The sequence below is a fragment of the Vipera berus genome, assembly GCF_964194415.1.
Source record: "Vipera berus genome assembly, chromosome: 1".
Taxonomy (NCBI): Eukaryota; Metazoa; Chordata; class Lepidosauria; order Squamata; family Viperidae; genus Vipera; species Vipera berus.
The window spans coordinates 287585597-287611795 of NC_138202.1; the positions used below are offsets into that span (position 1 = coordinate 287585597).

At 36.2% G+C, this 26199-nt stretch overlaps 1 protein-coding gene across 4 annotated transcripts in view; it reads right to left on the reverse strand.

Moving 5' to 3' along the window:
• Positions 1–2578: 2578 nt before the first annotated feature.
• Positions 2579–26199, reverse strand: part of ARID4B (AT-rich interaction domain 4B) — an 88872-nt gene continuing 65251 nt past the window's right edge. For 3 of the 4 annotated variants that reach the window (XM_081313197.1, XM_081313196.1, XM_081313195.1), the window contains exons 17-24: positions 22000–22242; positions 19418–19502; positions 18292–18478; positions 15358–16542; positions 9917–10027; positions 8877–9092; positions 6823–6969; positions 2579–4321 (exon numbers count right to left, since the gene is read on the reverse strand). In XM_081313197.1, coding sequence (XP_081169323.1) covers positions 4188–4321; positions 6823–6969; positions 8877–9092; positions 9917–10027; positions 15358–16542; positions 18292–18478; positions 19418–19502; positions 22000–22242 — 2308 coding nt within the window. In that variant the 3' untranslated portion in view covers positions 2579–4187. The remainder of the gene's footprint in view (positions 4322–6822; positions 6970–8876; positions 9093–9916; positions 10028–15357; positions 16543–18291; positions 18479–19417; positions 19503–21999; positions 22243–26199) is intronic. The other variant, XM_081313198.1, reaches the window with a different exon arrangement.

The following is a 26199-nucleotide window of genomic DNA, read 5'->3' on the forward strand; positions in this document are numbered from 1 at the left end:
TCCTGCAGGCTCAGGGAGCATCAGTGTCAGCGCAAACTATCCGTCGACATTTAAATGAAATGAAACGCTATGGCAAGAGACCCAGGAGGACCCCACTGCTGACACAGAGACATAAAAAAGCAAGATTACAGTTTGCCAAAGTTTAGTTTAGTTTAGTTTTATTACATTTTTATACCGCCCTTCTCCCGAGGGACTCAGGGCGGTGAACAGGGCATATGATAAAAATACAAAACTACAAAAGTTAAAATAGAATTAAATTAATGCCCAAGATAAAACAATAAAATATACAAATATTTAAAACCCAAATTAACTCCCCATCAGGCCAGGCCAGCTTGTTCAAACAGGTGGGTCTTTAACCCGCGCCGGAAGGAGCGGAGATCCGGTGCCATCCGGAGCTCCACCGGCAGTTGATTCCACAAAGCCGGGGCGCCCACAGAGAAGGCCCTCCCCCTGGGGGCCACCAGCCGGCATTCTCTGACTGGAGGCACCCTGAGGAGGCCCTCTCTGTGGGAACGCACAGGGCGGAGGGGAGTTGACGCCGGCAGCAGGTGGTCCCCGAGGTATTCCGGACCCATGCCATGTAGGGACTTAAAAACCATCACTAAGACCTTGAACCTCACCCGGAAGACAACTGGTAACCAATGTAGCTCGCGGAGCAAAGGTGTAACATGGGAGTACCGGGAAACTCCCAAGACAACTCTCGCGGCCGCATTCTGTACCAGTTGGAGCCTCCGAGTGGTCTTCAAGGGAAGCCCCATGTAGAGAGCATTACAGTAGTCAAGGCGAGAGGTCACGAGCGCATGAGTGACCGTACACAGGGCATCCCGGTCCAGATAGGGCCGCAACTGGCGCACCAGGCGAACCTGGGCGAAAGCCCCCCTAGTCACGGCTGCTACATGATCTTCCAAGGTAAGTCGTGAATCTAGGAGGACTCCCAAGTTGCGAGCCCTATCCACGGGGGGTAACAGCTCACCCCCCATAGAAAGGGATGGAACATTTTGAATGTCCCTTACTTGAGTAAGCCAAAATCCTTCTGGGAAAACGTCTTGTGGACAGATGAGTCCAAGATAGAGCTTTTTGGTAAAGCACATCATTCTACTGTTTACTGAAAAAGAAATGAGGCCTACAAAGAAAAGAACACAGTACCTACAGTGAAATGTGGTGGAGGTTCAATGATGTTTTGGGGTTGTTTTGCTGCCTCTGGCACTGGGTGCCTTGAATGTGTGCAAGGCATCATGAAATCTGAGGATTACCAAAGGATTTTGGGTCGCACTGTAGAGCCCAGTGTCAGAAAGCTGGGTTTGCGTCCGAGATCTTGGGTCTTCTAGTACAGGGGTGTCAAACTCAATTTCATTGAGGGCCGCTTCAGCATTGCAGTTGCCCTCAGGGGGCCGGGTGGGTATGGCCAGGGTGGGCGTGGCCTACTGGGTGGGCGTGGCTAGTGCGCGTATGACCTACTGGGTGGGCGTGGCCAACTCTACATCATTCGCATCAAGGGTGCCTATGGGGGCCTGGGCAGGAGTGGGACAGATCTGAGGGTCTCTGGGCCAGGGCCAAGGCAGTGGGGGCCGTTCCCTCACTGTTTCCAGGATGGCTTCGTGGGCCGCATGAAACCACTTCGTGGGCCAGATCTGGCCCCCGGGCCTTGTGTTTGACATGTCTGTTCTAGTAGGACAATGACCCCAAACATACGTCAAAAAGCACCCAGAAATGGATGGCAAGAAAGCGCTGGAGAGTTCTGAAGTGGCCAGCAATGAGTCCAGATCTGAATCCCATTGAACACCTGTGGAGAGATCTTAAAATTGATGTTGGGAAAAGGTGCCCTTCCAATGAGAGACCTGGAGCAGTTTGCAAAGGAAGAGTGGTCCAAAATTCCAGGTGAGAGGTGTAAGAAGCTTATTGATGGTTATAGGAAGCGACTGATTTCAGTTATTTTTTCCAAAGGGTGTGCAACCAAATATTAAGTTAAGGGTGCCAATAATTTTGTCTGGCCCATTTTTGGAGTTTTGTTTGACATTATGTCCAATTTGCTTTTTTTCCTCCCTTTTTTTGTTGTGTTCCAATACACACAAAGGGAATAAACCTGTGTATAGCAAAACATGTGTTCCTGCAATACTTTTCTATGAGAAATACTTGATTTTCTGGAAAAATTTCTAGGGTGCCAACAATTTCGGCCATGACTGGCTGCAAGTTCCTCTCTTAAGAAGAAGGAGGGAATATTTAAAGGTGCTCACCCAAAGGTGCTTACCCAAATCAAGATCACAGAAATCTTGAGGGAGTTTGAAAGGTTTACAGCCTACTAAGGGTTTGGGCTTTTGTTACGTTGTTCACTGATCAATGTTTACACATTCCCCTTTGGGCACTTTTGATATTAGGAACTCCTAATAATTTATGGAGATAGGAAAGAAAATTTAGGCCTGAAACCTAACTGAATTTTAAATTTGGTCAAAAGAAACATTTATGTTGCCCCAATAACAAATGTTATTACGACCAACAAATGAACAACACTGGATTTACAGCCAAAGCTGCCGAATATGCTGAAATGTCTTAATTAAACTGTTAGAAACAGAACCCAGTATTCACAAACTATGGCATTTTATTTCAGAGGCCTTTGCTTACATTTTTACAATATATTACATAATTCCATTGTCTGCAGAACCTAATATATATTTTATAGCTTTTCTTTATATGCCTTTCCTTCAATGTTTGTCAACAATTTTTACAGTCCTGTACATATGAAGAGTTTGAAACCATTTTCAATAAAATCAGTTACCTTTAAGCACACACTACTAAGACTGAAAATGCTTTTCTTAGAAAAGTCAAATGTAAAGATTCGGACACTCTAGCATCTACAAACAGAATGTTTGAAATTCTTACATGTTGTATTGCCAGAAAAAGAAAAAAACATGCCAGCCCCCATAAGCCCAGCCAAAAGAAGTACACAGAACTACAATTAAAACAGTAAAACAATCTGTACAGTAAAGTACTGTGTATTAACAGTGCCAGGTATTAAATAGCTCGAATGAACACTCCCGCAATATACAAATGTCTTACAAAGTTGTGTAATTAAATACAAGTGCCAAACGAGAGGGCATGGGTTCAATACAACATAAAGTCAATAGAAGTGAAAACAGCTGAATTGATTTTGGATTTTATACAAGGCAATTTAAAAAAAAATCATTTCAACCACTCAGTTAGCTATTTATATTATAAACAACTATCCCTTTGTGGCAATGTTCTTCTCAACAATGACTTAATATTAACACCCTTTACTCCTTCTTGAAGACCTCTCAATTGCAGCTCATAATAAAATAAGCATTACTAATGAAATATTTGTTGCTTTAACTGAAAAGAAACTTTTACAAGAAAACACAAAAATATAAGTGTTATAATTCATTATGAATAAATATACACTTTAAACTGGCTAAATACAATCTTTGTACATTAAGATTTAATACAGTTTGTTAGCCGTTTTCTTCCTTTTTCACAATGTATTTTATCAAAATTAAAAAAAATACTGATTCATAGAAAAATGGCAAAGTACAGTAGTTTCATTCCAATTCATGGGCTATCAAAAACCCACGATAACCTATTTTGCCTAATTCAAACCTGTAAACATTAGTCAGCCTTTTAAGCAGAATCCTTATATTTGGTTGTCAATCTGATGAGAAACATCCTGTTAACGGCAGGTTTGGAACTGAATTACCTGTGCTTGACTTGTACAGTTACAGTCACCATTAAGGCAACAGTTAAAAAACAATTATCTTGTAAAAATGAAAATAGGTTCATTTTTCCTAAAGAATGGAAAAATATCAAATGTTCCAGCTTTAACAAAATACCAGGGAATACGTGAACAGTAAGCCACTTTAATGTTTTAATTTGGCCTACCCAACAACTGCATGCTTACCACATTGATTCTACTGGCAGTGAACAACTTCCATTTGCCACAGTGGAAGGCCTTCAATTCATTCAACATACAATTCCCAGACAAGTTGGAAACAATTATTGCTTGAGGAAAAGCAGTCTGTTGTACTTTTTCTTCATAAAAGTGCACTTAAGTGCAAAGTTAGCTTGTCAAGATTTTTTTAAATACAAAATAGTGCTTGTCTGAATTTTGTGCCACTGTGCAGTATAAAAAGTGGCTCTCAGCAGCCTTTAAGTGCAAAGTGCTTCGGCAAGTCTTGCTGTCACCTGCACTCGACTGACATTCCATTCTGTGATGAATTGGACACGGGTGGGTCTGCTAAACTTAACATAACTGCTGCCGTAATGGTACTGGAGGAAGGTGAGGAAGAAGAAGAGGAGGATGTGGTAGCAGCACCTGCAACGATAGTAAACAAATAAATTATCCCATCTGAATGTTTGCTGCTGAAACTAAAATAGAATATGGGGCATACACATATGTACATTTTAGAAAAGTCTAGTTGCTCAACACTTGTAGTCCACAAACTAACTTAAGGATATAGGTAGTCCTCGACTTATGACCACAATTGAGCCCAAAGTTTCTGTTGTTAAGCACGGCATTTGTGAAGTGAGTTTTGTCCATTTTATGACCTTTCTTGCCACAGATGTTAAGTGAATCATCAGAGTTGATAGGTTAGTAACAAGGTTGTTAAGTGAATCTGGCTTCCCCATCGATTTTGCTTGTCAAAAGATTGCAACATGACCTTGGGACACAGCAAGAGTCATAAGTATGAATCAGTTGCCAAGCATCTGAACTTTGATCACATGATCTGGGGATGCTGCAAAGGTTGTATGCGTGCAAAATGGTCATAAGTCACTTTTTTTCAGTGCCATTGTAACTTTGAATGGTCACAAAATGAACCATTGTAAGTCGAGGACTAGCTGTAGTTATGCACAATTATGGACACACTCTGAACTGAGTTAAGAAAAGGGAAGTCTTCACCCTTAATAAGGCTAACTATGCCTACTTCTTATAATGGATCTATGAGAATTCACTAAAATCTTGTAGTGCTATATTTTTTATTTATGTGAAGAAGAAAAAACATACGCGGGATGACCAAGTTGCTTACTTTATATTTTTGAAGAATTCCAATTTACAGTTCATTATAAGCACACTTCCAACTTATAAGCAGTAAATCAGACATGACTTAATTATCAGAGTACTTTTTCTGAATTTAAAACGGCAGCATCAGGCAGATCCTTTGTTCAAATAATGCCCACATACATACAAAATATTCCTCCGAAGCCTATATATGTTCTTGCTTTCAGAATTGAATATTCCTCAAGTGTATATGTTCAACATTGTTATCAGTGAATATACAGAATAATATTAAGGCCATGCCATATTTTTAAAAAATTACGAAGTTGGGATACACAGAAAGAAATTGGCTCAGTTCTAAACAAATGGCACTTAGATTAAAGAATTAAGGTGGTCCGTGTTATCACTATGGAAAGTGTAACTTTTTCTTACATATGCCAGAAGTAGTCATCAGAAATATAAGGATAAATACTAAGATGTGACAGTTTGTGGATATTATAATTAGCTGAAAATTAGTTGCTGGTATTTAGATAGTTGTAAGGGACGTGGTGGCTCAGTGGGTTAGGACGCTGAGCTTGTCGATCAGAAGGTCGGCAGTTTGGCGGGTCAAATCCCGAGTGCCGCGTAACAGAGTGAGCACCTGTTACTCGTCCCAGCTTCTACCAACCTAGCAGTTCGAAAGCACGTAAAGATGCAAGTAGAAAAATAGGGACCACTACGGTGGGAAGGTAACAGCGTTCCGTGCGCCTCTGGCGTCTAGTCATGCCGGCCACATGACCACGGAGACGTCCTCGGACAAACGCTGGCTCTTCGGCTTTGAAACGGAGATGAGCACCAGCCCCTAGAGTCGGAAACGACTAGCACGCATGTGCGGGGGAACCTTTACCTTACTTTATCTTATTTAGATAGTTAAAATATTAGTCTGAACCCTGCCTGTAGTAGCTCCATTTTTTTAAAGTTTATGCATGAAGCAAAAAGTTGGCTAGTTTTTCCCACTCACCCCTCCAGAAATGGATGTTGATGACCAAATAATTGTAATTAAATAAAGTGATAAGCTGTCTGAGAAAGCCAAGGGAAACATCAAAACAATTAAAAAATGAAAGTTAGAATATTTCAGACATGTGATGCGACACCCAGAAAAATAGGGCATACTCCATTTAATCCTCCAGGGAAAGACTGAAGGGAAACGAGATCCAGGCAGAAGAAGAACATCATGGCTTCAAAATCTAAGGGACTGGTTTGGACAAAACTCAGCAGCACTTTTTCGTGTGGCTGCTGATAAAAACAAGATCGCCAACGTGATCGTCAACATCCAATAATGGGTATGGCACAAGAAGAAATACATCTTCCAAACTCACTTGCATCCACCCTCCCCACCAATACTAAATAGATTAAAATTTAAGTCCACCATTTGTGGACCTTGGTTTCATTGTGGACCTTTCTTTTACTGTGTCTCTCCCTAGACGAATTTTTAAAAATCCATTTAACACATTGTATTTGCAGACTTTAAGCTTGAAAATAATAGGTGAGATAAAGGAGAGGTGTTGATCCTTATTCTAGATTCTAGAAGACTCTAAAATGTCCTTAAAAATTTTATAGATCTGAAAACCCATATATGGAATAACGACTGTTATGAAAACTTTTCTTCCAAAAACATTTACTTCTTTCAAACAAGAAATTTAAATTCAAAGTCATTAAATATAACCCTAACAGTTGCAGAGTAAGACCTAATATTTTAAGATAACTAAGGGTGAAATTCTAAGTTTAGGAACTCCATTTCGTCCCAGTAAAAAAAGACATAGTTAGACCTAATCACTTACTTTCCCGCTCTTTTTTCTTCAAACGCTTTCTTCTTCTATCAATGGAAGCCACTTCAGATTTTAAAGACATGTAGTGTTTCCTGATTTCCTGAAGTTTTTCTTGAAGGATTGCAATGCGTTCTGCACTGGTCATATTTTCTAAGTCAGCTGGCAAATAAAGCAACTTTTATTAACCCACATCAAAATTTCAATTCATTTTTATTTAGTGAAAGCAATGCATATATAGCATTACATTCAGCATCTCTTAACAATGGAATCCAATCTATGCCGGTCTCTCAGCCCCTTTGGAGAAAGCAATACTTGACAAAATGAACAGACAACTGTTGCTCATATTTATAATATTATTCCTATTAGCGGAGACCAATTTTTATAACTTATGTTTGTTCAATCCCTCAAAACTAGTTACTTATACATTAGAGTAAGTACAATATTTATATGTCAATTAATTAACAATAATTTACAATTACACATCGTGTGACTGAACTGTTTTGGTAAGCAAAAATAAGTCTTGGAAAAAAAGAGCAGGAAAGGGTGTGATAAAGAATACTTTTCCCCATAAATATGTGGTTGAAAGCTGCTTGATGAATCAGTAAACGTGATGGAAATAAAGCCAGTGTAATAATAAATGGGATATTTAGTAAAAGACTCGATATGGAATGGAGAATAAGCTAAAAGTATGCAAAATCCTTTTGGTTGTTTGATTACTTATGCATAAATGTTTAATTAATGCTTGGGGTTAGGGTTAGGTTTGGGAATAGGAATGTTGTGCGAGAATTCTATGGTTGTATGAAAGCTAAGAAGGCTGCATGATGCAATGAAGAGAATGGATCTGAACGTTAATGTACAGAGGTCCTCTTTGCTTAACCACTAGCTGTTTTACAACCATCCAAAGCTATGATGGCCATAGAACAGGTGTTTTACTCTCAGTCAAGAACTGCTGGCCATTATAAATGGTCATGCCACTTCCTGGTCATGTGACTACATGTTAGGAAAGTCAGCTTTATAAACCATCACAGCATTTTCAGAGACATGTGACCATGACTCATGAGTATTTTTGCCAGTTTGTGGCAAAACATCAATTCAAATGAATGGGGTTCACTTAACAAAACTGCTTCCATTCACGTGGGTGCCTCAACCTATGACTATAATGATTTATGAATGTCATTATGGGCTCCGTTATAGTCGTCATTCAAGGACTATCTCTACTGAAGACCAGGTTAGCTGTGTTTTATAAGGAAAATGGAGTGAATGATCACATTACATATAAGTAGTGGAAAAATAAGAGCAAATAGATGGATCTGTGGATCCTGGTAAAACAGGATGGAAAAAATTTCTTGTAAAATTTTATGACATACCAATGCTGGTAGAAAGGTAATGGAAACTATATGGACTGTTGTCAAAAACGGAATATTTGTCAAAAGCAAAATGGCTATGTATATTATATGGAAATAAGAGTTATTACATCAGGAGAAATGAATGCAGTAGAAACAGTACTTAAATGTATGCAGTAAAACAAGAATTTAATACAAAAATGAGTTATCAGTATAAAAGACAAACACTGAGGTGTTTGGGTCAAACAGAAAGAATAGTTATTGAATTTCAAAATAAATATTTGAATGAAGGATGAATGGGTTGACAGATGGGAAAGACTGAGAAAATTGATGAAGTTGATGAGATTTCCAAAGAAAGAGAAAAGGAATGTTTAAGGAACAAAAGAAACATAGGAAGCCATGTATGGATGTGATAGAAATAATAATAATAGTAATGGTTTTCAAAAATACAAATTTATGAAGAGGTATAGTGAACAGTGTAGGTATAAATTAAGTGTAATTAGATTTCCTTTAATCTCCTCCCTCCTTTAATTGAGGTTTTATTACTTCTTACGCTTTGCATAATAATGCTTTTCCATATAGTTTACCGACTATTTTACTGCATCATATGAAAATGAAAGGTTATGGTCCATTCTTGGGAATTCAGCAGATTTGAATTCAAGCACTTGGTACACTTCCAGAATTCAGGAGGAGCAAACTCAGCTACAGGAAATCTTTACTTACATAATTGGAAACTCCATTTGTAAAGTTTTGGCAAACGACTGTTCTGTTCTTTGAGATCAGAATCTTTTTCTCCATTTTTCCCACATTTTCCAGGAGACTGTGTTCTAGCTGGAGCTTTTGTATGCTGAGATTTCACCCCTGTAGAAACTGATTTTGCTGGCTGGGATTTGGTAATACTTTCTCCACCAGAAAGTTCTTCACTATCACTACTGTTTGCTGAAAGAAGAGACAACAAATGAATTGTATAGGCTTAGACTGATAAACATTTCAGCACTTCAAATACTTACATACAGTCACAAAAAGCATTGTATTCTTATCCTCCAATAAACTATATAATGGAATATTTTCACAGATAAATTAAAAGCTTGCATTTTTTTAGAGATAAGTAAGAATATGACTCACTTTTTTATTGTTATTTTATTTTAATCCCATTTATATCCCGCCCTTCTCCAAAGACTCAGGGTGGCTTACAATCTAAGCACAAATCAAATGTGCTTAGCAATAGCCTTCATTCTATGTATATGCCTGCTTATTAGGGCTTTCGCGCCCCCCCAGCGTCATTATTACAAAGTCAGCTTAATTGCCCCCAACAATCTGGGTCCTCATTTTACCTACCTCGGAAGGATGGAAGGCTGAGTCAACCTTGAGCCTGGTGGGATGCGAACCTGCAATAATTGCAGGCAGCTGGTGTTACTTAAGGAGGCATTAGCCCACTGCTCCACCAAGGTTCTTGGGGGGCACTGCACAGTTTCCTAAGGGTGGAAGCAATCTTTAAGCGGGGTTCAATTTAGAATGTTTTGGCAGGCTGAAAGAGGAAGGGGAAGTACTTTTAAAGGAGGATCTTCAATGCTTTGGGGGAGATCGGAGAGGGCTGTAGAGAAAAGGAACCAGCAAAAATTCCTTCCTCTCTATTCTGCCAGTATAAATACAAGGTATGAAACTTTTGTTTCTCCCGATTCCAGAAGGTTTGGATTCAGCTCATGATCTATTCAGGGGTTTTAAGACGCAAGTTTTACACTCCATCAATTTGCCATACTTACTACTTTTGTTCTTTTTTTTGTTGTTCACCACAGATGTTTTATGACTTCTTTTCTGCTTTTTTGAGGGACCACCACCCTGGCTATCTTTAAGTCTTTTCTGACCTGTACAAGCTTTAACATAAAAAAGATATTTTACATGCAATACATCAGAAACACATTTTGATTTTGATCATCTATATCATTTTGCTACTGTCTACTATTTTGCAGTGATAACTTTTTACAGTCTAGTTGGGAACAGATAAAGCAAAAACAAAACAGTGCAAGTGTCTTGAAAATGGCTGCAGCTTAACATAAACACAGACACCTTAAAATGTATTAACTAATTTTTTTAAAATGATAATCAGGAAACTCTAGTAACATTTTAAAAGGGAGAGAGAGAAAACAGAATTTTCTAAAATTCATAGTTAAAATTTTCTTATTCATACTAAATAGAAAGTGATTATGAACCCCACATAACTTTTCTCAACTGAAGATTCCTGACTAGACATAAAGGCAGGCCCACAGAAATTAATACACTAATCAGGCTTGAATGTAACCAGCATATGAACTAAGTCCGTGGTATTTTATTCTGACATATCAGCTGAGGTGGATAAAGGTGCTCCTGGTCATTGCCTCCTCCAGATAAAGATTGGGACACACACACACACACAAATTTCAAACTGTTTTCTCTATTTGGGACAACATGACTTCATTCATTACAGGAAAATGTACCAACTTTTTGGAACTGTGACCCCTCACAACGAGCACCTCCATCTTGCCTGGATTCAATTTCAATTTATTATCCTTCACTGGACCTATTATTGACTGCAGTAAGCATTCAGGAGAACCAAATTATTATTTGACAATATTACAGAATTATAAATTTGGGGATTATTAGTATATTAATAGTATCCTGCTTCATATCTGACAGAACAGAGCTGCAAGGAACTCCTTATAATATTTCTCCTTTCAAACAGCAACTATCCACAAATTACCCCATTTGAAAGCTATCTTAAGAGAGAGAAATAGAACCACTTCAGAGCAATTCTTCATATTTTTAGGAAGATAATGATTCCAGGCAAGAGGTGCAAATATAGAAGCAGTAGAATAGTTCTCTGTTTCACTTTCAAGTTCACTCTCATTTCTACTTCTATCTCTTCCATTATCTCACCTTCACCAAAGGTTACTCTTTGAACTGCTGTGGGCTGTCTCGTAATATCAGACCTTGTTAGCACAGGGGGGTTCACCAGATTTCAAGATTCCCCCCAGACACATCTCTGAAATCCCCTCCCCTCCAGGCAAGCCAAACAATATTTATCTAGCTCATTTGCCCTATCCTTAGAACTATGCAGGCTGGAAAGTCAGAAGAAAAGATCCTAGTTTATATCTCCAATTATGATGTAGTTTTGTCACAAGAAACCTGGCATTTGGGAGCATTGTGCTTGGAGGAATAGAAATATTATTATGGAAGCAGAGTTTGGAGTGGGACAGGGGGAGCTTTGCATTTGTCTTATTTGTTAATTTCCACTTCTTCCCAGCACCAAATCACTAGTTTGCAATCCCTACAACAATATAAGTATAAGAGCCTTGGTGGAGCAGTGGGCTAATGCCTCCTTAAGTAACACCAGCTGCCTGCAATTAGTGCAGGTTCGCATCCCACCAGGCTCAAGGTTGACTCAGCCTTCCATCCTTCCGAGGTAGGTAAAATGAGGACCCAGATTGTTGGGGGCAATTAAGCTGACTTTGTAATAATGCCGCTTGGGGTGTGTGTGAAAGCCCTAACAAGCAGGCATATACATAGAATGAAGGCTACTGCTAAGCTTGTAAGCCGCCCTGAGTCTTCTGAGAAGGGCGGGATATAAATGGAATAAAAATTTAAAAAAAAAATATGTCATAGCAATGTGAAAGAATGAATTGCCCTGCAATATTTAAATTCTTCAAGTCATTTATTGTTAATGTATTCACTCATCCCTTACTTATTCGAGATCAAATAAAAAAACTGTGTGAAGTAAAATAAAATTATACTTGGAAGGTTTATTAAGTAGGCTTCCATCAATATATATTATACAGGCTGGAAACTTCAGTGCAAAAACTGGGATTGATGATGAGCTTGTGAGACCAAACTGCATAGTCAATCTCCAGATCAGAGAATAAAACAATATTGCCGTTACTGCAACAATCCAATGACAAGACTGGGAATTTTAGAGGATTCTGCTTTATAAAAATTTTGCTTTATCCAAAACTGACAGCAGTGATATTGGCAAATATATTACTCGGCTGGTAGTAACCCATCACTGGTTGGTAATTAAGTAGTGTTGCTAAACAGCAATACACCATTTAAGTTTACACTTGCCAACAAATTTGATCATATTTAACAACATTTGATAGAATTCTTTTATTATCCTGCTATTTTTGTAACAAAGCTTGCCCAGGTGCTATTAGTCTTCTCAGACTGATGGTAAGACTGATATAGTCCTTAACTTACTTACTACTTACTCACATAACAACCGTTTGAAATCATGATGACCCATAAAGCCACTGTAAAATAGCCCCCCCCGGGGGGGGGCACATGGGCACATTTTGAGCGCTTGGCAACCTGCTCGCCTTTACAACTAGTTATGGCACCCCACGATCCCATGATCATGATCTGTGACATTTTTTGCCAGTTTCCAGCAAAAACTGCCCATTCAGAAGTATGGGTTAGTTAGCACTTACGACCATGGTACTTGCTTAATGGCTGCCTAAATGCAGTAAAATGCAACCTAAGCATTTTACTGCTTAGATTGAATGGATATGAATTGATCCTGAGAGACAAACAGGCAATATTCAGGGCAGGCAGGTTTACATTAGCTTATGCTATAGTGCTCAGCATTTGGGAAAAGGTATCCTTTGAAATGTGGTTCATCTCCATTTGTGGCTTTCACTGACTTAAGCTTGGATTCAATTCAATATTCAGGACCAAATTGTGATGCAAATTTAATGATTCCACAATTGATAAGTATCTGTTCCTATTAATATTTAACATGTATGACAACACAAGTAAAAGTCACGATGTAATGCGCAAGGACATCTAACCAAAGAAATAGTGAAAAAAACAGAGAAAGCAGGACTGCTATGTTACCTCCCACTACTTAGCTATTTTAAGCAACCAGGTTTTCCATCCTAAGATGGACAATAACATGTCAATTGCCTTTTATATGCTGACTATGTGGTAGTTTTGCCTTTGAATCTCGTAAGACCTGTAAGATGATGTGCTATAAACTATTCTAAGAGTTGAATATCCAAGTTATAAAATTGCCAAACAGGAGAACACATCATCAAACAAGTCAAATTTTTTAAATACTTAGGGTTGGCTTTCTAAGCCTCTGGAGCCTGAGATGCCCAGCAGGACTATGTATCCCAAAGAACACAGAAATCATCCTCAACTATTCAAGCTTTCCACTTTAACTGAGTTGCAGAGTTTATCCAATTGCTGTTAAGTTATGCCCAGCTATTGTATGGGATTCAATTAGAGCTTTGTAACAGGAGGCAATATTAGAGAAAGTTAAACCTAACTTCTCAAGAAATGTTTTCCTGGTCCCTTGCTATGTCCCAAATATAATGTTTCATTGAGAAGCAGAAGTAATTTAGAAGCTTTGGATTATCTTTAATGTTTGGTTGAAACTGGTACATAGCTCAGGTGGATGGGCCACTTTAATTATAGCCGATGATTTTGATTCTTCCTGGAAAAATTATAATCTTTTTTTCTGGGATGCTCTTTTGCCTTTGGGGTTACAGCACGGTAACTTAACTTTGAAACACAGGATTTTAGATATAGAAGGTCAATGGGATTATGTGCTTGTCCCCATGAAGCATTTATTGACAACCAGGTTCTAAATTTTAAATCAGTCAATAACTTGAACAAGATCACTTTCAAAATTCAGAAGAACTTTAACCCTGATCCATTTTAATGTTCTCCTCACAGCAGTACCATATTGGAAGGGAAATATAGGAAAATCCCATTTGCTACAGGATGGAGTCCTGATAGTTCAGGTGGGATAGAAATTACAGCCTATGTTTTGTTACACTGTCAGTTCTGTGTAATTATTACCCCTCTCCTTTCTAAATCCCTATGGCATTCTGATTTATTTTACTTAAATTACTTATTAGATAATAAAGGCAATTAATTATCTGTCCTTAAGTGCTATCTACACTGTTATACTATGTGCATGAACTCTGTAATCAATAATGGTTATGCAATGTTTTACTATGCAAGTTTTTTCCTTTAGTCCATGAATGCGAAAAAAGTATATCACTTAACACTGATGAGATGTCAATAAGATCTGCAGACAGAATTATCCTCAGGTCAATAAAGGCAGTCAAAACCCTGAAACTTGATCTGAAGACGTTTGAAATGAACCAAACCATCTGGGTGAGAATTAGTTTTACTAAAGCAAAGGTTTACCACTGGTTTTCAATGGGCCTTTGCAGTATAGTTAGTCCTTGACTTACAACCATTCATTTAGCAATTATTCAAAGTTACCATGACACTGAGAAAAGTGACTTATGACAGTCCTCACACTTATGACTGTCACAGCATACCCATGGGCATGTGATCAACAACAGCTGCAGTGTCCTAAGGTCCTGTGATCTTCATTTCTGACCTTCCCAGCCAGCTTCTGACAAGCAAAATCAATAAGGGAAGATGGATTCGCTTAACAACCATGTGATTCACTTAATAATTGCAGTGATTCACTTAGCTACGATGGCCAAAAAGATTAAAAACTGTGTGTGGTTCACTTAACAATGCCTTGCTTAGCAATGGAAACTCTGGTCCCAACTGTGGTCATAAGTTGAGGACCAGCTGTACTTTAGTTTTGTGAGGTGGGGCTAGAATGTACAGATTAAAAAGAAAAAGAAGACAATTAAAAAAAAACCAGAAAAGTATTTTGGTTCTATTGATGTAGTTTAACTAACAAATAAACTTAAAATTTCAAAACAGTACTTTATTAAAAAGAGTATTGCTAGGAATATTTTATTACTAACTTCAAAGGACCCATCTTTGTAAAAAGACTACTAACCTAATGAGACCTTATCACCCTGGCTTCTAAGCATCTACAAGTTCAGCTAAGATGTGAAAAACGTGTTTTGAATACATGGTAATATAGGAAACCTCAAAAGAGCAAACCTGAAACAAAACAAAATCTACTAGAGTTGGTTAGCAATGTCAAATAGATACTGTATGGTTAAAATTACCTTCACAACCAGCTGCATCATTACTCTCGACCCAACCCTCCCATCAGGGCAAATACAGTGAATAATGACACACTGAAATCTGAAACTATCTCATTCAATTTCCATGGTTGGCTATAATGAAGCAGATTAGCCCTTCTGAATCCAGCACTGTCTGAATGTGTTGGACTATAGCTTCCATAATCCTCAGCCAGACAGATACATACTTAAGGGAATTGGATTTATTATACCTTTCTCAGTATGTTCTGGTTGATTACTGCTGCTGGAGCTGACACTGGCATCAAAGCCTGTAGGAGATACGTTTCCTTCCAACTGAAGGTCCTGCAGTTCTCCTCCAATACTGTCCACCTCAATTGTGCTATCGGTTTCACTCTTGATGCTTCGTACTTCTTCTTGACTCGGTGCCAGAGTTTCAGAAATAGATATGCCCGACTGATGCCTGCTGGAATCTGCTGCTGTTACAGACGGAGGTGACTCGGGTGTAGTGGGTGGGGTGTTTAGAACTGAATTACTGCCACTACTTGGGAATTCAACTTTCTTGTCATTCATTTCCGCTGGCTTTTCTTCAACAGGTTTTGTATCTGTGCTTAGTGGCAAAGATCTTTCAACTTTAGAACTAGTCAAAGAGGTATCCTCTTCTTCAAGGGTTTGCAGATGCTCCTCTGGTGTTGCCTCTTCGGGAGAAGCATGGGGTGGAGAAGCTGCTGCTTCTGTATCAGAATCTGAAAAAAGTTCTTTGAGAGTCTTTTTAGGCCATTGGCCCTGAATACTTGACCACACATCTTTCCGGTCTTTTGCTCTGGTATTCTGAAGCCTTTCATCAGAGTTACTTAGAAGCTTTATTCTCTTCTCTGACACTTCAGAGAACCCAGGATAAAAAGCATTCGTCCGTAAAGATTTCCTTTTATCATCTAACCCATTATACTTCTTATTAGGTGTTAATTTTAACTTATTTTTTACTTCATCGTCATCTGAAGAACTATTACTGCTGTTTTCCAAGCTAAGTACATCTTTGCCATTTGATTTCTCATCCTTACTATTAGGGGACCCAGTTTTTAAACATTCTTCAGGTACACAGTACCTTCGTTTACCACGTTTTATTTTATCCGTTGCCTCCTTTTTTATCTCTTTCCTTTTCTTGGCACTTGCATGGTCACCATCACAGTCAGTATCATCAGATAATTCTGTCAATTCTTTCTGGGGTCTTTCTGGGGATTTTGATACTGGCTTGGAAGCTGTAGCATCTCCAAGGGTTACTGTTTCTTCTGGCATGGATAAGCTGATTTGCTCTTTCAGACAAACTTCATTATTGTCTTGGGTCAAAGTTTCATCTTGAGGATCCTCCTTCCCATTGCTATAGACATTTGGAGCACTTTGGTCATCATCTTGTTCACTATCATCTGAGCTTTCAGATGCTACAGGAGGGAAAAAAAGTAAAAAAATCAACTCCTCTAGTATCAAAATCCTACATGTAGATATGTTTCAAACATCTGAATTAGCCTTTAACTTCTCTGTGAGTGGTATCCCTATTTGAATTTATTTTTTAAGAAAAATATACATTTAAATGTCTATATGAAAGTATGACAATGGATTGAATCCAAAGTTTCTACTACATAAACAAACTACCACTTAAGGACAAAGTTTTCTGTAATAATCAGAACACATGAACCTCTTTCAAATGAGTCCAGTTTTTACATCATTTCTTGCAATTAATAACAAAATGTCCCTCCCCAACTTTTGGTATCCTAAACCAGTGTTTTTCAACCTTTTTTGGGCAAAGGCACACTTGTTTCATGAAAAAAATCACGAGGCACTCCACCATTAGAAAATGTTAAAAAATTTAACTCTGTGCCTATATTGACTATATATAAAGTAATTCTCTTGAATAGGAATCAAATAAACACAAAGAAAGTATTTTATAATTACTTTTCAATTTTTCCCACGGCACACCAGGCAACATCTCACGGCACACTAGTGTGCCGCGGAACAGTGGTTGAAAAACACTGTCCTAAACAATATGTGTCATATTCAATATTAATTGAATATGTGAATACAAATAATAAAACAATTACAAATATGGTATAGGAAGAAACATACTTTCATTAAACAAGCTAAGTCAAGTGATGAAACATTCTGTTGAAATGGCAATCAGGCAATAGAAATGAGAATTATTCTGAAACTGTTTATGTTTTGGAGCACAAAGGCAGATATATGCTGCATACAGAAAGAAACAGTGAATGAGAAAAGGAGAAAGTTCCCCTTTCCCCACCAAAAGAAAGCATTCTTGACTCCAATAGTTTTACCTCTGTTTTTTCAGGATTGGGAAATTCTACAAGGCTTAAGGCATCCATTGTACTTCCTAGCTATCCCGCAAACTTTAAAAACCAATTAATAATTAAGGGCATGCTCATTTACTAGCCACATTTTCTGCATCCCTCAGAGAAGGCAGAAAAACAAGATGTACCATCCAAACTAAAAAAAAGGTTGTGTACCCCTACTATATATGTTTATATCCAAAGAATTAAGTAAAACTATATACGTCCAACAATGGTTTATCATCTTAATCAGCAACCTGCTGCTTCAGATAATTTTTAAACTGAAATGGATTTCATGGAGATCGTTTCAATCAGCCGAAATTCTGACAGTGAAACAAACCCTTGAATTCATCTAAAGTACTAATTAAAAATTGGGAAGAGGCGAACACTAAAGGGATGCTCAGGTTAAACAAAATTAAAACTGGAATTATAATTTTAGTAATAAACACAGGAACAGATGAATCTAGAATAGTAGGAAGCTAACAAAATAAAAAAGGAGCTAACAATAATACATTGGCCATCGTACACTATAGATTTATTCTTAAACAAGGAGATAAAAAGCAAAAACCAAACTCTTATCAACATTATAGAGAAATCCAATCTAATTAAAAATAAAGAAAGAAAGAAGGTCTGAATAAGTAGCTCAGGTTTCCCATGTCATGGGAAGCCAAATTCGCTGGAATTTGGGTTTGCCAAAGCACAAGCTATGTGATGATAGATCCTGCTCAAATTATGACCGCTCACAGAAGCAGCTTAAAAAATACAAATGGCTCTGCCTTTAAACTGTCATGAAGATCAAGGACTTGGATTTGTTCCTCTCAGAAAGAAATACTTTTTTGTGCTCATTACCTTGCAGTCCATTAAGGATAGAAATAATCTCTAAAGATTTATTTGGAGCTAGTTCAGAAGTTTTGGCTTCAGCGATGTCAGGTTTGGATGCCATCTCAGGTGATATACCAACATGAAATGGTGGTTTCGATGAACGGCGTAATTTAAATGCTCTGGGGGAATATTTCTCATCTTTATCAGCTTTATTCTAGTTTAAAAGAAAGATATATTCTATTAATATACCCATATGATTTATCTTATATCAGAATTAACAGGATGTTGAGAATAAAACAAAATCAAATGGCAAGACATCATATAAAGTAAATCTAGTTGAGATGCCAAACATGTTTTTAGAATAGATACCTAAATTATATACTTGTAAATCTTCTATAGACCTTAATATTGTGCAGAACCATTTCACGTCCTCTGATACATATCTACATCTTACAGAATTTTAAGTATCCATTTTTCAAATTGGTAATTTTAGACACAACGTTATTATTGTCTACAGGTTGAGTTCTATTCAATGACTTGGAAATCATTGAAAAGATTTGAACAGCTTGAAGGCAATATTTAGTGGCTGGGAAGAACTCAGGTTTACAGGGGCAAAATGTGCAAATAGGCAGAGTAAGATTTTTGAATTTCTTCATTTTGAGGAACAATTTGGAGGGTTTTTAAAAATTGATTCAGGTCTATTCATAATGTTTATTTCTGTAGGTATGATAGATTATGATCACCATATAGTCTTAAAAAAGTTTTAGTTCTTTGCACGGCTATTTAACCGCCTTGTTTTGCATCTCTGACTTCTGCTATGTGTGTGAAGAAAAATCTTCAGGCTACAAAGTTTGCTTATTAAAAGAAATAATGTAGTTTATCAAATGATCATCAATGTGGCTAATTGTGTGTCCGAATAAACATGGTAACATAATTTGAAATAATCAGATTTGTTATCAGTTTTGCCAACAAATCAGGAGAAGACTCAAGTATGTTACTTCACAATGAGTGGCATAATGATAAGTAAATATGAAAATGAAATCCCTATGTAACTCTTCTTTCTGGTAGAAAGCTGCTATCAGTAGTAACTAATTATGAAAGTCTTTCTATTTCTACAGGTAATATTCAGCATTAGCAGTCTAAAATAATCTACCTTTATTTTCTTTCGATGCTTTATTTTGGGTACATTTTTGTCTGCTGGTCTCACTATCTTGTCCGCTTTTATCCATTCATCATACCTAGAAAGAATTGAAATACATAAATTTATATTTTGGAGATAGTTAAATGTAAGCTACAGAAAAACAAGTATACATTTTATAAAATTATATCTTCTCTAACAATTTGATATATTTTTATGTTCATTATATAACAACAATAATTATTTTTCTGGAGATATTTACAGGATGGCTTACTATTAAAATGGAGCAGACATGAAGCATGTTATTATCATTAGCAGTATTAAAAATGTAGAGGTAAATCCAATATCAAATTAGCAAACATTTGACAAGGCAAGAGGAAATTCCCTTTCTCAAATCATTATCTGAAATCTTCTTTAGAGATTCCAGTCAACCAGAATTCTGGAGCAGATGTGGAGAGAAAACACTGAGGAATGAATGTAAGATGAAAGCAAAATCCAATTATCTACAATATCTGTTCCAGAATATGAAAGCTAGCTATTATTTTGATTACAGACAATTTTTTTTGCTGCGCTTCCATATTCCTATAAAACCTGTAATAGTTCTGATATAAAAATTAAGGAAATTTTTACTAGATTCTTTCTCCCATCAACAACATATATTTAGAATTTAATTCAAATTACACAATCCAAATAAGCATTGATATAATCAGAATTAACATATTGTCTTAGCCACCTCGCCCCCCCCAGGCTAAAAAAACTAATGAAATAAGCATGTTATACTACTGCTAAGTAATCTTTTAAATTATAATAATTCATACTATTCTATCTAAGTCATCAGGCACAAGGAGTCAGGTGAGATATCTATACAGTGATCTTAACATATTCTGGTAGAAAGCAGGATACAGTGAATTACAGTAGCATATTTTTATCACAAAAGAACATAAAAGAAATACCCAAGCAATTAAAAATACAATCGCCAAAGTGATCTCATTCATAAAACACACATACAAACACACACGCTGTACTATATGATTCATGTCAAAATAAAACACTACTCTATCCTTGTAATCTAAGCTAAGAAGTCCAGGGTATATATTTAGGGTTTGTGTTACAAATAGAAGTTTTGCTGGGTAGAAACACAATCTCAGTGGGAAATCTGAATTACAACCACACGCTCCAGCACGAGTCCGAAAGCTTGGAAGACTAAATCTCTGGTCCCGGTGAACAAGTCAGATTGGATCCAGCTACAACCACATTCCTTTGCCTTTAAAGTATATATTTCCTACTGTACAGAACATCTCAGTATCATACTCCAGAGAAGCTAGCATAAAAAAAGCCCTTGTAAACACTAGTATCTAAACGTCAGTTAAAATTAAAATCATTCTGAAAACATGTACCCGAGGGCATGTATTACAGAGTCCTTGCCTCTGAATTTGTACCACTGATTTTAAAGGCCCACATTTTCAGTGATGTCTACAGCCAGGAAGTCTTCATCGTGGAAAGGCTTCCATTCACGTTTGAATCCTGAAAGTACATATTCTATGACATAAAATACATTCCTTTACTTTTCTGAAATACATATCCCATGAAGTTAAAAAGGAACGTGAGGCACAAGTTAAGAAAGCAAAAGAAAATAAGACCCCTAACATTCATGATCTTTAATATCAGCTTTTTATTTGTCTGATTAGTGGTGACTTCATCGAGCTATAAAATTCAGTTATAAAAATTAAGATGTAAGCATGGCAAGGTTTTTCAATTATGACTCATGTTTGGCCAACACCCAAAGAGTTTAAGCATGGCCTTTCTTAGGTCTTCCTAGACGAAATTACTGATAAAAGAAATGCAGATTGTAAGCAAAGATGATTAAGGAACTTATTTAGAAATATCCAGAAGTAAAAGGCCAGTTACAAAGTCTGTGCAAAGAATATTTCAATAAAGGGAATGTGTGAAAGATATGAAGAATTGAGCAATACCGGAACTGCATAGATTGGAATACTTAGTAAATGGTATAAAAGAAGACAAGACTATTTTGGCAAAAATATCAAATTTTCCATTTCCCCAAAAGCACAAAAGTTATGGCAATAAGCCAGAATAAAGAGAAGATGCTCAGACATAAAATAGAAATACAAGACTATGCGAAGATGGATCTTTTAAAGAAATATATGCCAACAAGAAACTAAGTTTGACCATGTGAAAGTATAGATAAAGATTCTAGGTACTCAGAGAGAATGATTATTGGATTTAATCCAGATTTTCCAAATGAAACCTCATCTCACTTCTACCGCATATTAAAAGGTTTGAGTTTAGGTTTTGAAAAATGTGTAGAAGTAATTATATTTTGTCCAACATAACATGACAGCAGAATAAGAAATGTACATGCTATATCATTGCTTAATATTAAGATAAAACTGAGGCAGGAGACTGACTCAATGATTTTTTTTATTTACAGGTTACTTAGCTATTTTTTCCCTAAAAAAAAAACAATTTTAAGTACTATGATGATCTTCACAGAGCAGTAATATTCTATGTGTTTTAGTATACACAAGTGTATTTTAGAGTATTTTAAAGGAAGTAATCACTAGCTAAATCTCAATTACCTCACATTCCATCCGCAGTAGTGCACCAAGTAAAGGACTTCTCCACCTTCAATATCAGAATCTTTAATACTAGCTTCATACATTTTTTGACTTTTCCCTCGTCCATACCGCACTTGGACTTTCATGCCTGGTGGATAACACTCAAACTCTTCCTCTTCATTTTTGTCATCTTCCTCCTCCTCCTCCTCCTCTTCTTCCTCCTCCTCTTCTCCTTCTTCATCTTCTTCCTTAATGGTGACATCGCTTGAAAGGTTTAAAAAATGTCAGTTAATAAAAATATTGAAAAAATGTTCAGTGCCAAATGGTGTATACTGATTAATATTGGGGATGCACAGAAAGTGAGGAATAGCAGGTTCCATATATATTTATATGTATAGATAGACAGAAAGATATAGGTATATACACGCGTCCGTATATATGTGTGTGTATATGTATACATACATGTATATATGAAATCCTTTAAAGATGAGTGATTTCTAATTGAGTTGGCAACTGACAAGAAAATAGCAAACAATCAGAATAGTGACAAAGGAGGCATTTTAAGGAAGATTTTAAAAGATGACTTGGTTTAATGAAAATGTTTCATTACTATCTCTGGAAGCTAAAGATGTATGTTACAGTGCTACTGGGACAAATTATTCTTAGCTGAAGTATGTTTTCCTCTTGAAATTGTATCAGTTTAGTGTGCTTTACATAGGACTAGTCCTTAGAGTATACTATATCTGTGATTTCTTTTTGTTATGATGGCTCAATCAGTAACAGATTATTTAGAAAACACATTTGATTATTTTATCCTGTTTTATTTATGTGTGATTAATATTTTAGTTTAAAATCAGCACATTCAAAAATGCTTTGAACTAGTGTTTTTCAAAGTTGAAGCAGTAACCTAAGCCTCAAGAGAGTTTATCAGAGTACTGTGAGGCTCAAAGAAAAAAAGATTTCTAAATAATAGGAATATTATTGGGAGTTCCAAAATAATATAAACTTTAAAACTCAATACTAATTTATTATGTTTTTGGACTTAAGAAATATTTCCTTTAAGAAATATTTCCCTGTTAAATGCTGGGCAGGGGCTTTATTTTCTCTAGTGAATTTCAGTTTGGGAAAGGAAAGAACTCAAAATTAAGGATCCACATTTGATTGAGTAGATCAGAAATGAATACACTATATGGCAGTTAACTTTGCCTGTTTCTGCTGAAGTCACATTATTTTATCCAGTACAGTTAGTCCTTGACTTACAACCATTCATTTAGTGACCAAAGTTACAACAGTGCTGAAAAAAATTACATATACCTAGTCCTCACATTATGACCATTGTAACATCCCCAGAGTCACATGATCAAAATTTGGATGCTTGACAACTGGCATGTTTTCACAATGGTTGCAATGTGGTCACCATTTATAACCTTCCCAGCCAGCTTCTGACAACCAAAGTCAATAGGGAAAGCTGGATTTGCTTAATATCTGCAGGATTCACTTAACTGCAGTGATTTGCTTAACAACCATGGCAAAAAAGATCATAAAATTGGGTGTGACTCACTTAATAACCAGCTTGTTTAGCAACAGAAATTCTGGTGCCAATGGTACATCAAGGACTATCTGTATAAAAAATTAGCCTGCTTCTTAATCTTGGTAATAAGTTATGAGAAGCAGAGAACAAAACTCTGGTTACTCCCACAGTTCACTCCTGTTCCATATTCTTTCTCTATATTTTTCTCTGGTAATATATTTAACTTATGGTATTAAAAACAATTATGTTTTAATAATTGAGCATTATGTTAAAGAAAATCTCAACCCACAATAAGCGTGGTTGAACAGATTACAATTACAATAGAAATATTGCAGTAGAAATGATAAATCTAAACTGTAATTTTTAATTTGTCAAAAAAACCCTCATCTTTTAATTTAATGCAGTTTAATAGCTCTCTCCCACCAGTTACGTAATAAAAGTTCATTTTAATACATATATCTTTCTTACTTAGTAATATAACCAGTCTCCCAAAAAAGATCAAACCGTACCTTAGTATTTTTAGTACTGTTGAAGACACTTTTAACAATACAAAAAGTGTTTGGGGATCACTCAAATAGCTTTTTCTTATTTAAAATGCTTTTGAATAGAAAACCCTTTTTTTCCTCATACTACAGTATAGAAAAGTACAGCATTGCAAAATTGGTTTACTTTACTTCAGAGTCAGGCTAAGGAGGAAGCATAAAAAGTTCAAATATTATTAAAAACTAAACAGAAAAATGCCACTGAGTGTATGGAACTGTTTAAGTGATTTGGAAATCATAAATACTCTTCTTAAGGAATATTAAAGAGATCTAAAAATAGCAGATAGCATTTATCTCCCATTCTCTTCTTCTCCTTTCTACTAATTTATATCACCAGTATTTTAATTCTCATTTTAAAATATCTAAAGCTGATGAATGAGATTAATTGATAATTCTATCCTTTGAGCATAACAATAGTTTAGTATTAGAATAGAATAAAATGAGAAGGGCCAACTAGTGAAGTAGATAGATGCCTAGCTGATTTGCAGTAAATCGGAAATAATGGATCAGATTTAGGTTACGACTAAATTTTACATTTTTAAACATTGCTTCTTATTTATCCATCAACTCTTGGAAAAAATAGGAATATAACATAAACCTAAGCAATTGATGGAGCTGCTGTACTTAAAGGCCACTCCCACATTCTCAGAAAATGCAGTTACATAGAATCATGGGCTTGTATTTATGCCACTATTTATCCTCATACTTCCTTCGTTTTGTTCACCATGTTACCTTTGTGATAGCTTAATAAAAAATACTGACCCAAGAGAGAATTTTATTTTTATTTTATTCTGGGCAGCTTGAGTACTTTCCTTGTGTTATGCCCAACTATTTAAAACAATCAATGGACATAAAGGCAAATGGATGGGAAAGGAAACCACAAATGAATTGTTCTGTGGCTATCTTAAGAGCTCAGTTCTCTTAATGAAAGCAAATTCCCAGGCTGCAGTAGGTATTCAGTAGTACTCTTTAGCTTTATTTAAATTTTATGTGTGCCACATTTAGTTATAATGGAAATCTTTGGTTACAAATGCTGGATCCAGAAGAAAAGCCAAACTAGAATCTGCAAGATATGTCTCCAGCCTTCTGTAGATAAATAAAAAAAATAATATAATATAATAAACATTACATGTTCTCAACTGTTTCTTGTTAAGGTTAATTTCTAAGATTCCTTGTTGCAAATAAAAGGTTGCAAAAATCATGGATTGTGAAAGCAATGCCAATAGTCCTTAAATTCTCACATCAGGCAACGTCATCTCCTGAGAATATATATCAATTTCTAATAAAGTTAAAGCACAGATCATTTTTTTAACTACTGTGTGATAAAGAGTGATTAGCAATTATAGATGGAAGATACAAAGATGTAACTAAATTCAAGAATGTTCATTTGAAGGCAAAGCTGAATGGTTAAGAATACATACATGTTACACGTTTTTTCAATAGATTGCTATAATATGAGGACCAATGCAACCTGTCCCCAAATTGAAAATCTTGAATTATAGATAAGAAGCGAAGTATTGAACACCTTGAGATAGAAATCCTTAGAAGAAAAGTCCAGTATGGCTTTGGGGAAATTTACTTTGCCATGTTTGCATCCAAGTAAAAGCTCACTTTCTTATATTTCAACTTTGATAAACCTAATACAAGAAGGATTTGTGTAGCGGGTGATATCCACAACTCTTAAAACATGTTTATAAAACTGATGTGTAATTTTATATATATATAAGTAACAGTGCAAAAATCATAGTCTTGGAAAGCAGTGAACAAACAGGCTTAGAGCATTACAGCATTAGAGTTCAGTGTAGCAATAAGATGGCAAAGTAAGATGAGAATGTACGTAAGCAGTTCCCATATATAAACCATTCGAAGCAAATAAGGTAAATATATTAAGGAAAATAGAAGCTTTAATCTTCAGTATAGGAAAATGAAAGAATCCAGTAAGCAGCAAAAGGAACTATATTAGAACGTCCTTTGGAAATGGAGACACATTTTTCTTGACCCTAATTGTATAAGATCTGTATTAATGAAGTGTGCAAAGGAATTCCCATCAATTCTAGCAAGGATTCCTATAATAATAGTGTTTTATTATTTTTACCTGCCATGCACTTGTATCTTAAAATAGTACAAGACCTATTTTTCCCCATAACA